The sequence below is a fragment of the Thermobia domestica genome, chromosome 10 (assembly GCF_964235325.1).
Source record: "Thermobia domestica chromosome 10, izTheDome1.hap1.1, whole genome shotgun sequence".
Lineage (NCBI taxonomy): Eukaryota > Metazoa > Arthropoda > Insecta > Zygentoma > Lepismatidae > Thermobia > Thermobia domestica.
The window spans coordinates 58,871,558-58,887,764 of record NC_137463.1 but is presented as its reverse complement, the minus strand read 5'-3'; the positions used below and the strand labels follow the sequence as shown (position 1 = coordinate 58,887,764).

The window sequence follows — 16,207 nt, the reverse complement described above, 5'->3', positions numbered from 1 at the left end:
TTTACTTTCCTGACAGATCATACATAGTAAACAAAGCGTGTTAAATTTGAGGGTAAAACTCTGGTCTTTACTGACCGCCATTTTCTGTGTTCTGACTAATTCTGGAAATGTTGCAACTTGAATTTGTAAGTATCATTAATTTTGTTCATATTTTTGTTCGGAATTCTTAGAAATGAATAAATATATATCGAAATAAATTTCAATCAAATTTTCTGTTCGAAAAGTCATTCTACTAGACAACATAAGATGCTGAGAACATGACTAGAAATTAAGTGAACACTAATTTGTGTATAATTTTTGAAGAGGCTTATTGAAGACTCTATCAGTGATGCCAACCTGAAACATTATAAAATCCCATCTCGAGAGATAGAAATTCCCATTTTGCTATTGAATTTTCCACATCACGAAATTAAAATTTAAAAAAAAAAAAAATGAAACTACCGTATATCACAAATTTTCGTCAATATATGATACCCATAAATTTCGATCTCCTATGTTTATCAAATAGTTGATGGATAACTATTTTTCTTAGCTGGAAAAGACAATTGAAAATGTTTCCTTTGTGTTATCTTATTGTAATGGACGAAAGGGTATTAGAAGAATTTCATTCTGCAGTCGCAAGCTTACCAAGTTGATTGTTTCTCATTTTGCATTTTTGCTTTTTTCCGTTAATTGTAATATTTGTATTTAAAAAGAATACCAGGGCATAAGGGCACAACTTACACTTCTTGGAGCTTGTTTATTTGAGAATCGTAGGTTACTTTTGCACTAGTATAATGTGGCCCCGCGTAGTCGCTAACGCTCTCGCCTTCAGTGCGAGCGGTCCCGGGTTCGATTCCCGGTGGGGTCACTCGGTCGAAAAAGTGTAACAGCTTTTTCAGGCCAGCCACCCTGAATGAGGTTTTCCTGGGTTTTCCTCATTCACACCAGGCAAATGCCGGGGTGGTACCTAACTTATAGGTCCCAGGCCGTTTCCTTCCTTTCCCAGTCCTTTCTTCCTTCCCTTTCCCCGGATTGTGTGCTAGCCGAGGAACGTCATCCCTCAAATCGTGAAGGGCTAAATGGCCTTAGATGCCGAAAGCCCACAAATCTAAATCCTCCTGCACTAGTATAAATTTTCCGCTAACAAAATTTGACAATTGATACCGATTTGAAGATTATTGAGGAGTCATTGACCTTCTTTCCGCTCAGTAAGAATTTTGTTGCTGTCGATGAAAAATCCTATATTTGCTGCCAATTGTGTGGTGAACATTACCTGTATCTCTTTTCGAGAAATTAATGTCAAAGTAGCCCACAAAATGTGATTTCCCCACGAGTTGGCATCACTGGACTCCATTGCTGTGAAATAAAGTTCTTATTCCGATGTTTTAGCAGCATACATATGTAGCTCTGAACTGAACTAGGGCCTACTTACTACATATTTAGTTCTCTGTTAAGTGATGAGTTCCAATCTAAAAGTTTTGGATCGTAGTTAAAAATCTCCTTGTATACACGTTAATAGCTTAATTTTAACATCACTGAAACAGATAGTGACTAACAAAGCGAGAAATTCGTGAAAAAAAAAATGTATTTATTTATTGAAATCCACATACAGTGTTAAATTAATCATTATTATTTTGTTATATTTTTCCTCCCTTAACTCTAGAATATAATACAACACAATTTATAGGGATTGTTATTGAGCAGGAACTCTGAAAAATAATTGTTGTTAAGCGAAACTGAAAAAAAAAAAAAAAATGAAATTACGAATGGAAATATTAAAATACCTCACCTATATTTACATTCACTTGGAGCAAAGCAAAATGTAAAAAGAAACGAACTGTAATATGTGATACACCGGCCGTGTAAGTATTTGCTTTGCAAAAAAATTGTTGTAAAAGTACAAGTTTTTTTCTCCGCTACAGTTGAAATAACAAACATGAACATGTAAAATAAACAACATGTATAATGAACGCACAGGCAGGTATGACATGAAACGAGGAAACATTATTCGTTTGTATTTAATGCCGATTTGCACAATTAATTTTCTACGTGTATAGCTTTAGCAGTTTGTTTTTCAAATTGAGATGGAAAATTTTTACATACTTCATGCTCGGAATGTGTTGCAGCTGGTAAAACACAGGGACACACACATACACACACACACACACACACACACAGAGAGAGAGAGAGAGAGAATATCTGTAACATTTCCTTATCAGTTGGGCTTTTGTAATGATATTAATATAAAGAGATGCAGAAAAAAAAGGTCTCAACCCACTTCTCTTGCCATATTCCCTCAGCTATACTTACAAATGAAATTATAATATACTGATAGATTCAAAAAATACAGGGTGTTTCAAAACAACATCGACAACGTTTGGGAGATGATTCCTGACACCAAGATAAGACAAAAAGTATAGACTAACGTGGGTGTATAATGCTTCGTTTTGGAGTTATAGGCTGCCGAAAACATGAAAAAAATGAAGTTTAAAGACTCATAGCGCCAAAACTATGAAACCTATCGTAGTCGGGTGAAGACTTCACTTAGGAACTAATATCTGTGCTATCCAAAAATACATGTTTCAGAATCCTAGGATATTCACACAACAATTTTTATGGAGGCAGTTTGGCTACGAGCATATGATTTGAAGTACTCGTCAACTCCCTCAACACAGTTATGCACTTCAAATATATATTGTTATGTTTCAACTTATATCTCGTTCGCCACATTAAAATATTATACATTCCGAGAACACAAGATGGTTCTTCGTTACAGCTATATTCTTTTTCGTTACCATAGCAACAACATTAAACAGATAAACATATCGTCATAGCAACGACAATAAGAAAAATATCAACATAATACAAAATATTTAAATTATTTCTTTATGTAATTTCTTCTTCTTCTTCTTCTTCTAGATAGCTTGTGCCTTTTAAATAGCTCATTTTGCCCGTAAATAAAAATGATATTTAAAAGTACATAGGAAATATACATTATCGTTGTAAGGCGATAGATTACACAGAATCTACGTAAACTTATGCTACTCTAACAAAAATGCTTAGAGCTTTATGTAGAGAAATAGCCCAGGCATGTACTTATTTTAGAATTAACAATATTTTTTTTCTCCTTTAAGCTTTCTTTGCAATAAGAAAGTAGCCTTTTTTTCTTGTTCACATGCGTCTTGTATACAGCCCGGTAGCCAACCCAAAAATGTAGGGGGGCGGTAGAAGCTACGGGGGCCCGATCCAATTATATTATAGTTCATCACCACATTATAGTTCATTTGCAAGCCTAATGTGAAAATTTTAGGGGGCAGCAAAAATTTAAGGGGGGCGTCCACCCTAGACCCCCGTGGATACGGACCTGCTTGTATAGTATTGCCGTTGTCGAATAATATGTCAGATGAAGATAATAACATATTAGCGAAACTAATTGGTCAGGTTTTATTCTGAGTGAAAATTATGTATAATCATCTATTGGAATGGATTATGTCAAGTACGTAGTTATAAATAGAACATAAGTGGTAAGGTTTAGACAGTTACATTTGGTGTTATGCTTGGAGAATTTTAAATGCCAGATGATAGAGTGATAGAACGTTTAAAATCTGTCTCTCTTTAAGTACTGAACAACGATATTCATCCTGTGCAAAAGAATTGCAGACAATATGAAGTGGAAAAAACGTGAATGATATACTTTCCCATATAAATTTCCAGATGGTTCTAACATATTCAGTAAAGAATATATTATTTTAGGTCAAAAAGTATTTCTTTTGCCCTTGCCTGAGAAATTTCTCATATTTTGTCATTCATGCCGTGCATAAATAACTAATTCTGACATAATTATATTCAAAAAGTGTAAGATATTAATTAAATTATGTTAACTTTTTTGTGTAGTTTCTCCCCTTTTTCATGTGTGTGTTTCCAGAATGGAAGAAGATACTGACGTTCAGTAATATCTTTAAGATTTGTTCCCATTGTAAGCTACCTTGATTATCTTCTTTATTACAAGTAACGAAAACGTTATCCATTGTCAGGATCGTAGAAGTGTTACTTTATTGTAATTATTCCATGTTGCTTTAGCGAAGTAGTTTTGTTTATGGAATCCTGAAAACAACATTTTATTGTCCGACTCGTAGGAATCATTTTAGTGTTAGAATTATTTTGTTGTCACTTCATTGTACTGCATAGGGCAGAAACGCGATGATGCTAAAAAGATGAAAGAAACTGGAATCTTTTCAAATATGGGGGTGGAGAAGACTTCTGACACAAGCGACAACCAATCACCTGACCACGTTCGAAGTCCGTGAGTTCCGCGGAGCGCCCCATTCTGCTTTCTCATGATGTCTAATGACTACTGAGGTCGCTGATAATGAGTACTTGGCAGAAAGTGGCAGGACAATGCACCTAATATGAAAAACGTATGTTTTTTGGGGTGTCCGGATACTTTTGATCACATAGTGTATATCCATAGATTTAATACATATTTGAAAAACCAGGAAGAAGAAGGTAACTAGAAATAGAAACACATTACATTATAAAGAATTTAAATGTTGAATAATTTCGAACAAGAGAACAACAAACTGAAGCTGTCACGTAACATAAAAGGTAGTTTGCCTATGTGTATGTGTGTGTGAAAGAGAGAGAAGCAGAGAGGGGGGGAGGAGGGATGAAGGAGAGCGAATTGATTTGTCGAATTCAGAATGGTTCGATAACGGTAAACGAGGCAAGAGAAGAACACTAAAGTCAAATTTCAGATTCTAGCCAACTTTGGCAAAAGTGGTTGCTTTTGCAACTGCTGCTGCTTGCTTGTGATGCTACACGAGCTGTAAAACTGTCAGTCCCTCCCCCTCCCCCGTTTACTCCCCTTTTTTATTTTATCTTCCCCTTTCAATCCACCCACACTCTCTAAAAGAGGAAACGAACGAATAAGGTTTTTCAAAAAAAAAAAAAGTATGAACTCAACTGGAAAATATCAGGAGTCGATAAGTGAGCATCGAGGGGTGAATTTGCTGAGTAAGGTGGATCGAGTTTGGAAAAGGACGAGAATAGTAGAAGAACCACAGGGAGAACAGAGGAAGAAGAGAGTGTGTGTACTATTTCAAAAGTACAAGATGCTTAGCACCAGCGATTTTCTAATTTCCATACTTCCTGCTGTGACGGCAGAATTTGCTCCTCTTTTGTTTTCCACTATAGAGGAAATTAATCTAATATAACTTTATTTAGCTTTTTTTAAAACTTTTTTTTGCCTCCTCGTTCTGAGTTGTGATTCCCTTAAGAGTCTTCTTCATTAGTTGGTTTTTAGAAACCTATTTTTGTAAATACTTCAATAATTAAATAAGAAATTCAAATTGGCACGAAGTACGAGGAGGAATCCGAAAGTAAGTTTCCCCAGGCGACTGTGGACAGAGGTGAGGGTGCAAGACCGAAAATAACATGTGACATTGAATATCAAGCTTATTTCTACCTTTATTTTACCACATAAGTACTACATACATCGAGATATTTGTCATACCGGTCTATAAACTTCAAAAACCCTTCCAGGGAAAAAATCAGGGCTCTGCATATGGAAGAAGCGTTGAAAAGCTTCTGTGTGAGCTCAGTATTGGTTGCAATGCGCCTGCCGCCGAGAGTCTTCTTCAAAGCCTGAAACAGATCTGCATATGGAAGAAGCGTTGAACAGCTTCTGTGTGAGCTCAGTATTGGTTGCAATGCGCCTGCCGCCGAGAGTCTTCTTCAAAGCCTGAAACAGATCTGCATATGGAAGAAGCGTTGAACAGCTTCTGTGTGAGCTCAGTATTGGTTCCAATGCGCCTGCCGCCGAGAGTCTTCTTCAAAGCCTGAAACAGATCTGCATATGGAAGAAGCGTTGAACAGCTTCTGTGTGAGCTCAGTATTGGTTGCAATGCGCCTGCCGCCGAGAGTCTTCTTCAAAGCCTGAAACAGATCTGCATATGGAAGAAGCGTTGAACAGCTTCTGTGTGAGCTCAGTATTGGTTGCAATGCGCCTGCCGCCGAGAGTCTTCTTCAAAGCCTGAAACAGATCTGCATATGGAAGAAGCGTTGAACAGCTTCTGTGTGAGCTCAGTATTGCTTCCAATGCGTCTGCCGCCGAGAGTCTTCTTCAAAGCCTGAAACAGATGGAAGTCACTGAGTGCAAGATCAGAATTGTATGTCGGATGGCCAAGGCTGTTCGCTTTCTTGGAGAAAACGAGATGGTAAACTTATTTTCGGACTTAACCCTGGTAACATTTTTTTAATGTAAATAGCAAAGCAATTATGCTTTAGCAATATCAGGGCTTGATTTGTTGGAGGTATATGTTTCTGTATCATTTTAGATTATAATTTTAAAAGTAATTCTTCATTGCTTAAAAATTCATCATTACACCATAACTAATTTGTAGAAATTTACCAGAAATGAAGAAAATTCGCAAACTTTTTCTTACTCAATTAAAGAAGGATCTTTGGATTGTTATTTAATGTTTTTTTAATGATCCGTTATCAACTGAATTCGTGTAATTTTTTTGTAAGTTCTTTCTTTTTATTTTAGTTTCAAAAGTAACTAGAATTAATTCCTTCTAATTTTCGCGTTTATTTTCTAGATATATATCTTTTATTTTTGTTCGAACAAAAAATGAAATGAAATCTTTCAATTGTATGTTCCATGGTTATGCTATGCAGGCTAAAGGAGATGGTGTGATGATTTAAATGAATGAAATGGTGGAATGAAGAAAGTGTGGGTAAAAACAGGAGACTCCTGAGAAAAATAAACACGCACGATGTTTACCTACGACAAATCCTACGTGGCACCAGCTGGCATCGAATCAGAGCCCCCATATACCATAAGTAAACAGTCTACCACTGTACCTCTTTTCTTCGTTGAAATATCCTGAAGAAAAAAATATAATATTCACAAAATCGAGAGGATATAACAATATAATAAGACAAAACAAACTATCTAGAATTGAACAGAAGTACAGTTTACCCCCTCCCAAAATAAATGTTACAATTATACTTGTGACGAGTAATACGTTTGAGCGGTATGTTTGTCATGTGATCTAGACAACAGTGGACACTAGTATTGTCGACGGGTGAAGCTCAGTTTCCTTATGGTGTGATGAGTGACTTTTGCAATTAAGCTTGAATTTATGTGATGGGTAAACTGAATTTTGCGCTACATGGATTTATCCGTCGGTCTAATATCACAAATTGTGTATGCGTAGTTTTAGTTATTTATTTATTTTTAATTTTAGAGCTCATATTATCAGGATCAGTGGCGGCTCATGAGGAAAGGTCCATAAAAATTAAAATTTTTATCGCTATAAGATAACCGAAGGAAGTTAACATATTGTATTAATTCTTGTAGTTTCCTGAAGTTGTTTGAAGTTTTCACTCCTTAGCCTCTCAAAATCCATCATCAATTCTCTTTTGTCCAATATTCACCCCCAGATGTAGTACTTTTTGTTATTTTTTCTTTTGTCCAAAGATCTATATATTAAAATGCTAGGTTTATATGTTTGTGGCCAATTTTTTGACAATGATATCCCGGAAATCACAAGCTCTAGAAAGATGCCCGTTTTCACTGATCGATTGCAAATTTTGTGTAGATTGTTCAGTTCTAATTGAATATTTTTTTTAAAAAATGGCCGTTATTACTTTATTAATGTACATTTTTTAGGGGTACACTGGAAGTATTGAAATTTTTAAAAGTAAAGCATCATATTCTACGAACTATACATTCCAACACCACACATTTGTATACGGGGTTAGTATATCTCTTTGGCGTTTGTTTCATGGCCAAATGATAATGAAAAACGAAGGATAACCATTTCTCTATCTAAGATAAATCTTTATTGTTTGGAGTGTTTTGGTCGATGAACACTATATATCACTGGCATTATAAATAGTTGTGTGTGTTTAATGTATTTGTTTATTACATACTGCATGCAAGAAGAAAGAAAACACTGATCATACATAAATTAGAAACTCCAACTGGAAGTAGACTCAAATCTTGCAAACGGTATGGGATATTGAAAAAAAATAATCGAAAAAATCTCCCCTTTATGGTAACCCTTGCCGATTTTTATCAAGACGATCTTTCACTTGTCTGTAAAGGGACATGTACAGATGTTGTGAGGAATGACAAGGAGATTCATGCTGACGTGTGAATGATGCGCTGTGTAGAAAGTGTAGGTTCAGCTACAGTAGTTATACAACAAAACTGTACTGACTTTATCAATTTTCTCAATATGATTTTTCGACCACCGTATAATTTTGCAATTTTATGGGTGTATATATATATATATATACACGTCGACCACAAAGAATACTAATGAATACATTTTAAATGAAGATATATGTAAATTTGAGAAGTTATCACATCCCTTGCTTTACATTTATTTTAGGGAACAAGTACGGGGTGAAATGCTATTGTTATCTGAAAAGCGCAAGTCATGCTGAGCGAAATGAGAAGAAACTTATCTACATGCTTCTCGGTACAAATTAAATTATAAAAACCAATACTGTGAACATGATTCCTAAAGTGAATCTTCATTTGTGAATCTTCAATCGTCGCCTTCTTCTTCTTCTGTTTATCTTTAAAATTTATTTCTGACACATGAAGCACGTGCGGTTGACAGCAAATGTGACAATTATAAGGGGGACAGGAAATGAGTGATTCATACGCATCTTTTTTCAATCCTTGTTTGATTGGTTCATGCAGTTGTTGTTATCTTGCATGGATTGTTTTGTACGATGTCGTCTTCTTACTTATACGACATTTCCTGCATGACTGATATTGCCTCACATTGTTCTTTTTCCTTCTTTCTCTCGCCTCAGCGGAAATCAAAATGGTACAAGGGAGGTTGTGTGAATAGTGGATGACGTGTTGTCTTGTCTTTTGATTTCTCTTCGCATCCTCTCTCCTGTATACTCAAATCTTCGTGTGTTTAGTTGTCTTTGGGCTATATAATTAACAATGTTGCAAACCTTATTTGTTTTCGTTCATAGACATAGTGACAAGGCCTATTTGAGGGTTTTTATTTTGAAACAACTAAATGTGGTTAGTTGAAGTTTATGCCCCTTTATTTAGGATCAACGCTACACGAGACAGGACTCACTATTTGAAGTGTAAATTTGACCCACTACTCGGGGATTGTATCTGGGACAAGCACCCCCACCAGGAATCGAAACCTTAGAGAAACCACGCTGTATGGTTATAACCAGCAGATATCAAGGTATATAAAGTAACAGGTAGGCCCAGTTCGCATTTAGAGTTCTGATTGGCTCCCTGTGCGTGACGTCATGTGGAGAGACTTTTGCCCATCTTGAAGCAACCAACTAGCTTAATTCTCTATGCAGCATTTCACTTGTTCTCTTGAACGATACCTCACAAGACTCAAGGATGTTGTAAAATAGAGGATCTGTCCATGTGTATCTTCATCGTATTAACTGAATGAAGCCAAAAGACAAACTAGTATTTGCACATCTGATTGGCTACTCTCGTTTCCATCATGACTCAAAACATTGAAATCTTCACATAAAGCCATGTAGTATGTTTGTCGTTTACTTTTACTTGCTTTAGATTTATATTATACAATAATTACATGCTGCACGTCTGGGTGTACAGATAGAAGTGAGGAGAAATTACCCGGAATAACCTTTCACAGGTAAGACACTCACCAATCATAGGATATGTATGGCTTCACGATTTTGTGGTATGGGCCTCTATTTTATAATATCCTTGGCGATACCTCCAGGTGACGTCACCGACCGCAAAGTATCCTGGAAAAAATGGGAGCAGAAAGGTTGAATCGAGAGAGAGTCCCCTGAGCAGAAACTTTAAGGGGAATAAAGTCTGACTATACAGATTAGAGGCTAAATCGTATCTTTCGAGCAGAATTTCAGGTAATAACGTGAATTTCGGAGCAGCTCCAGTTTACAGGAACAAGGAAAATTTGGATCCATGCTTTCTTAGTCTCCTGACTACAGATCTGGAAAAGACCAGATTTATCCTATGCTAAAATAAAGAAAAATCATCTGCTTAAGCAGCCTCCTCTTTAATTGTACAAAGATAACTAATATCTTGCTCCTTTGGTAATTGAAAATACCTTTCAAATCATATAAGTTGTAATGCCGTAGAAATGAAATGAAATGAAATCTAAGTGTCCCACGACTATGCCTGCTAGGCTAAAGGAAACGGTGATGATGAGAAATTAATGAAATGGTGGAATGAAGAACGTGGGAGGAAACAGGAGAACCCCTAGAAAACCCACGCACAGGGTGTTTGTATACCACAAAGTGTCACATGGCGCGAGCTGGGTAAGAACCAAGCAATGCCGTAGAGTGTATCGGTCTAGGAATATAAGGGAATTTTCGGAGAAGTCCTTGCGAATATCTTCTTCGCAAATTTGTCGGAGCAGGCCTGCCATTATACTTACTAGAATAGGAAATAAGTAAGTAATATTAAGAAAATATTGGCAATAAATTATACAGATGTCAAAGCAATCCAACAGATACCATTGAGGAAAAATACATATATTGATGGTAGCGGAACGATTTTTGTTTTCGTTCAAATTGTTTCGGCTAATTTACTCCCCCCCCCCCCCCTGTAGGCCCTATATATTGCAATCGTCGCAAATACAGAATTCGTACCTCATTGTATTCGTACTGATGCTGTTAAAATTATTCGATTAGAGTATTCGAATAAGGATTTATTCAACACCACTAATTCATACTAAACCAAACTTTAAAATCAACATGCAGGTCACAAAATGTAAGGTTATATTGCGCTAGATTAGGTTTCCAGAAATTCCCTCAGTTTTCGACCTATATACAATGTTCGTAGGTTCCCGTGAGAAAATTCTTCGAGTGACACTTTTTTTTCTTTTTTCTTTTCGTACCTGCGAAATTTGATGATTGTGATCGGGTGTGCGTGCTCCCGGGTTCGATACCGGGTAGGAATGCAGTTGAACGAAAAAAAGGGTTCGGATTCCACTATAATCAGTAGATCCTGTCTCCCTTAGCCACCCAGGCATAATCGTGGGACGTTAAAATCAAACAAACAAACCGAATTAGAGATTTAATTGACGCTTTAGTAGAATCAACTAGACATTTCAAATGAGGTAACACTAAGCGAATGCCAATATCAGTTCCACAGAAAAAAAAATATGGCTAGTTTGTAATGTCGTTGTACTACGTTGAAAAGAAGCGTATTCAGGAATTTTGTATTCACAAAAAAGTGTGTACGTATAGAAGAGGTAAAAGTTAGCAACCCTGTATCTTGCATTCGCTTAAGCAAACCAACCATGAACTGCCAATATCAGGGCAGGGCGCTTTTAGGCCTGACCTTCCTTACCCCATCTCCAAAGCCCCACCACCCCATACCACCTCTTTTAGAAGAAGGGAAGCCTTCATCAGAACAGAAAATCCACCACCACGCCGCACCAACCCCTCTCCTCACAGGCAAAGGGCTCCTCTCTGTAAATTTGTGAACTAATAGAGCGTCACGTTGTGCTAATCCGAAATGTCTACGACAGGATCTAAAAGTTAGGATCAGAAGGGATGCAGTAAGTGGGAGGAGAAGAATCGTGAATGGAGAAAAAGCAAGGCATGCCTATCTGAAGTGAGTCAGAAATGAAGAAAGAAGAGATAGATAGAGAGGTTGTCGTTCGAATATTGTGAATACATACGTGAAAAAAAAAAAAGCATGAGCAATATATGAATGTTCAGGCGATGCGGAAGAAATTGGTTTGGACTCTTCTTCCTTTTTCTCCTGGGCTAGTGTATGGCACTGATATCAATTGATTCTTTCCGCCTTCACATCGTTATTTGGGGTCCCTCTTACATTTCGATTTTTAAGCTTCCCTCCAGGATTTTTCTTTTGTTCAGAGTTCCGAACATATATTCAATTTGGATTCAATTATAATGTAGTCTACGAATTATTTCTCATAAAATGCAGTTTCTGCTTATTTACATTAAAAAAAAGAAAAGAAAAAAAGAAAGATACACACACACACACACACAGAGAGAGAGAGAGAGAGAGAGAGAGAGACAGACAGACAGACAGAAGGAAATTAATCATATTTTTGTCTCCTTTTTTAATTGATCAATTCTATAAACGTTGACAAAAAAGCTACAAATTTTCAATTATTAGGTTAGAAAGTTACTGATATATAACAAGCACTGCAATGTGATTCAGTTAGTAATAATAATAATAATAATAATAATAATAATAATAATAATAATAATAATAATAATAATAATAATAATAATAAAGTTCAGTACTTACCAGAGCATCCAAACAAGTTCTAACGTAAACGTTTCAGCGGTGATTTTCCACTTTCCTCAGTTCTTAGAGCAACATATATCTTTTTAAAGGATACACACTGAGGAAAGCGGGAAATCACCGTTAAAATATCTGTTATAATTTGGATGCTTTCCTAAATAGTGAGTTTATTATTATTTATTATTGACAATAAACCGTACTTTCGGCATCAAACCTGTTATTTTTATCCAGACCTCGTAGACCAGACGTTAAGGCAATCTCGTATCTTATACTGTCAATAAGCCAGATCCTTTATAAGAGTCCAATAATTGTGTCTATGTGAGAAAGCAGTGGTGCTCCCCCTCCCCTTATGTCCATGACGCACCCCCCCCAATTGTCTATCCGTAGGTGTTCTTCCATGAAAAAATCTTCTTTTCGATTTATTTTACCCCCCCCAATCAAACATATTTATATAGATTTTTAACCCCCCCAAATATTTCAATGACGCAGTTTGCGTCATAGCCCCCCCTTGTAGGCACCCCTGGAGAAAGTATGTCGAGTTTTCTTCAACAGAAATCCTTACATACAGTTTACTTATAAAGTAACTTATATGTAAGTAACTTCTTTAATTAAGATACTAACATCGAAAAATGTTTCTTACTTTTCAGTTCTACGAGATGAATTTCGAACGGAGCCAAAAGATACACGAGTGGCACAGGGAGAGACGGCGCTGCTGGAGTGTGGGCCGCCAAAGGGACATCCAGAACCTAGCGTCTCGTGGCGGAAGAACGAGCAAACACTTGATCTTGATTCTTCAAAAAGGTAAATGAAAAAAATATTTAATATTTATATGATAATAAACATAATATAAATCATGAATACGTTAAAATGTCAGATAATAGTCTACTTTTGATAAAGTGACCACTCTCAAATATCTAGGATTAACATTAACAGACTAAAATTCAGTGGGGGCTCTAGAGTTCTGCAGCAGAGAAACTATATAAGCAATTGCTGTGAAACTGGCTTTTCACTGACCCTCCCCCGCGTCACAAAACCATCCCCTGGCTTTGAAAGCTCCAGTGATTGAAGGAATTCTTTAAATTCTGATGTTAGGTACAAATAGTACAGAAAAAAAAAATTGCCGTTGTATATATGCCAGTAAGTATGTCTTACATCAGCATTATTTAACGTAACTTTACATACCCATTCATATATAGGAATAAATGTCCATATTTTTTTCTTAATTTTCTTTTTTCTTAATTGGGAAGGGTTGTGACTTCGACTACATTAGCGTCGCCCCTTCTAAAATAATATCCGCGAAAAAATTAAATATCGACTGAAAGTTTGAAATTCGTCTTATTATTCAGTCCCAAATTATTTTATCTTTTCAAATTCTGTCGAAGAATTTGAATCTTCAAATATATGAAACAATAATTATGCCTTTCTGCTATATGAGTACAAAACATGGTCTCTTATTTTGAGGGAAGAACACAGGCTTAAAATATTTGAAGGTAAAATTCTAAGGTGAATATTCGGGCCCAACAGTGACAATGTTGGGAACTTCGTAACGAGGAATTGTATAATTTTTACCACTTCTCTAACACTGTTAGGATCTAAGTTAAGTCTAGGAGGTTCAGGTAGACAGATGATGTAGCCAGAATGGAAGAAAGTAGGAACACTTTCACAGATGTAGCCAGAATGGAAGAAAGTAGGAACACTTTCACAATTTTAACTGGAAACCCAACTGATAAAAGACAATTAGGAAAACCTAGATACAGATGATAGGACAATATAAAGGTGGATCTTGAAGAAATAGAAATACAAAGTAGGATGTTTAATTCATAAAATGTCCTTTTAATAGTCACAAGATTAATTAAGATACACTTAAGTATAGACAGGAACGATAGCTTATTAGTAAATCGTTCATCTCTGGTGGGAAAAATTGTTGTTTGTTCTCAGGTTATATAACCTTGTGTTTAACAATACCATTCGTTAGCCACTTAATTGAGAATTTTTTCTATTAGAAATCGCCAGTTTTGGTGAAAAACTACTAAATTAGCAACTCTGGTGAAATTTGCCAACAATATCTAGGGCACGCGAGGCTCGAACTCGGTTTACATTTTGGAAAGTATAGAAAAGGACATTTGAGGTACACACTACAGTCAGGGGTAAAAGTGAGGGCGAATGCCGGTGGATGCCGTTCCCTCACTTCCAAATAATATCTATGGCGTCCCGCCACTTCCTAAAATACAATGGACAAAGATAGGCATGGGGACAGCGTGACGTTATTATGTGTCTCCTATCTTTTCAGATCCACTTTTAGCCCTGACTACAGTTGTTCGACTTTTGAGTTTTATTAAATGCCTGCCTATTCGAATAGTATCACTTATTCCAATAGCGTAGGTATATGCATGTTATGCAAATGTAGACCAAATGAACACCCTTTGCAAATTTTAACGCAGCCTCATATTACTCCAACAGTAAGTTACTGAGTATCCCCTCTATTATAGGTAACTTAATTACTAACAATTTTATAATAAATTTGTAATATCAATAAAAAAACAGTCATTTGCAGCAATGCAAAGATTAAAGATTTTGATCGGGATAGGCCTATGTGTGTAAATCATACATCACAATTTTGTCCATTTAGATACCATGACTGAAAATGACAGCAATAATAAACTCTATAGATGTTTTATTAGTTTTAATCAAAAAGCGAAACATACAATAAGACACATAAACAGAAAAGGAAGAATTCAAAACAACTGCCCTCTCACCTTTCTTTCAAGACATGGAAATCATCTGTTTCACGAGCTTTACACGGTTTGTTTCTGGAGGGTTACAGTATTTCAAAAGATTCCTTTTACGCTTAGTGACACCAAACGAAATAACCACGATAAAAGAGAATAAAATACGCACGCGCCAGTGTTTTGGTACATAAACCAATTTACCGGTAGATTTCCAAGCCTTGTACTCGGTATTATAAAGTTTTAAGATTTAAAACACATAACAGTTCATTTCGTTTCGCTTTGCATGGTGTATATACAAAGCATTTTTTTCTCTTTTCTTTGTGTGATAAAGAATCAGACGTAACACGAATTTCTAATAACAACCAATAAGAAAGCACTTAATTCATGCTGAGATTCTTCAAGTGACAACCATAGTGTAAAGCCCGTTATCGCGAAAGAACACCGTCCATTTTCTTTTCTTCCTAACTCAACTGAATGCAAATAATGCCATGTTAAGTTTCAACACTTTTTTTCTTTCTTTCTTTCACTTACTTATACGTACATTTTTTCCCCTTTCCTACCCTAACGTCCAGCGCGTATACTACATCGTAATACTACCGTACAAGATACAACACTGAGCCTGCACACGCTGTGACATAAATAATAAAACTTAGAGGGGGAGTAGGCAGTTTACGTCATCGTTCAAATGAAATATGGCGACACACTGGGTGTTTTCTTGTTCCTACTTCTCTGTCCAATATTTTTGTGTTATTTCCCGTGATTTAGTCTATCCTCAACAAAAGAAAATTTTGTATTTTTTTTTCCTTATGGTACATCCACCTCGGTTAACAGAGGGCTGTGAATTGTATAAAGGGATTTTTTTTTTTTTTCGGGGAGGAAAATGTACGGTTCATTTAGTCCTTTCTTTACAAGCAGTTCTGTATCAGCATCAACACAACATTTCTTAGAAAGTCTCTGGTAGTAGTAATGTAGTATTATATGACGTGTTATGCACGAGGTTCTTGCAAGTTTTATGTTGTTGTTTTCACACCTTTTAATGAAGTTTCTAACAGCTAAAACAAGAGTATAAATTTTATTTTAAACAATGTTATGATCTTGCTTAACATTTCAAGATTCTCTAAAAGTAAAAAATAAATAAATAAATAAAAAATAAGGTTTGTAAATTGAATCAAATACCTAGGCCAGTAGCAGTTTCTCATTCTCCGAAGAAGTA

The 16,207-nt window shown here is 36.0% G+C and overlaps 1 protein-coding gene across 2 annotated transcripts in view; it reads left to right on the top strand.

Annotated features, from left to right (window-relative positions):
* The window catches only part of robo1 (roundabout guidance receptor 1), a 586,207-nt gene that overhangs the window by 521,895 nt on the left and 48,105 nt on the right, over positions 1-16,207 (top strand). For both annotated transcript variants that reach the window (XM_081728089.1, XM_081728088.1), the window contains exon 3: positions 12,913-13,066. In XM_081728089.1, coding sequence (XP_081584215.1) covers positions 12,913-13,066 — 154 coding nt within the window. The remainder of the gene's footprint in view (positions 1-12,912; positions 13,067-16,207) is intronic.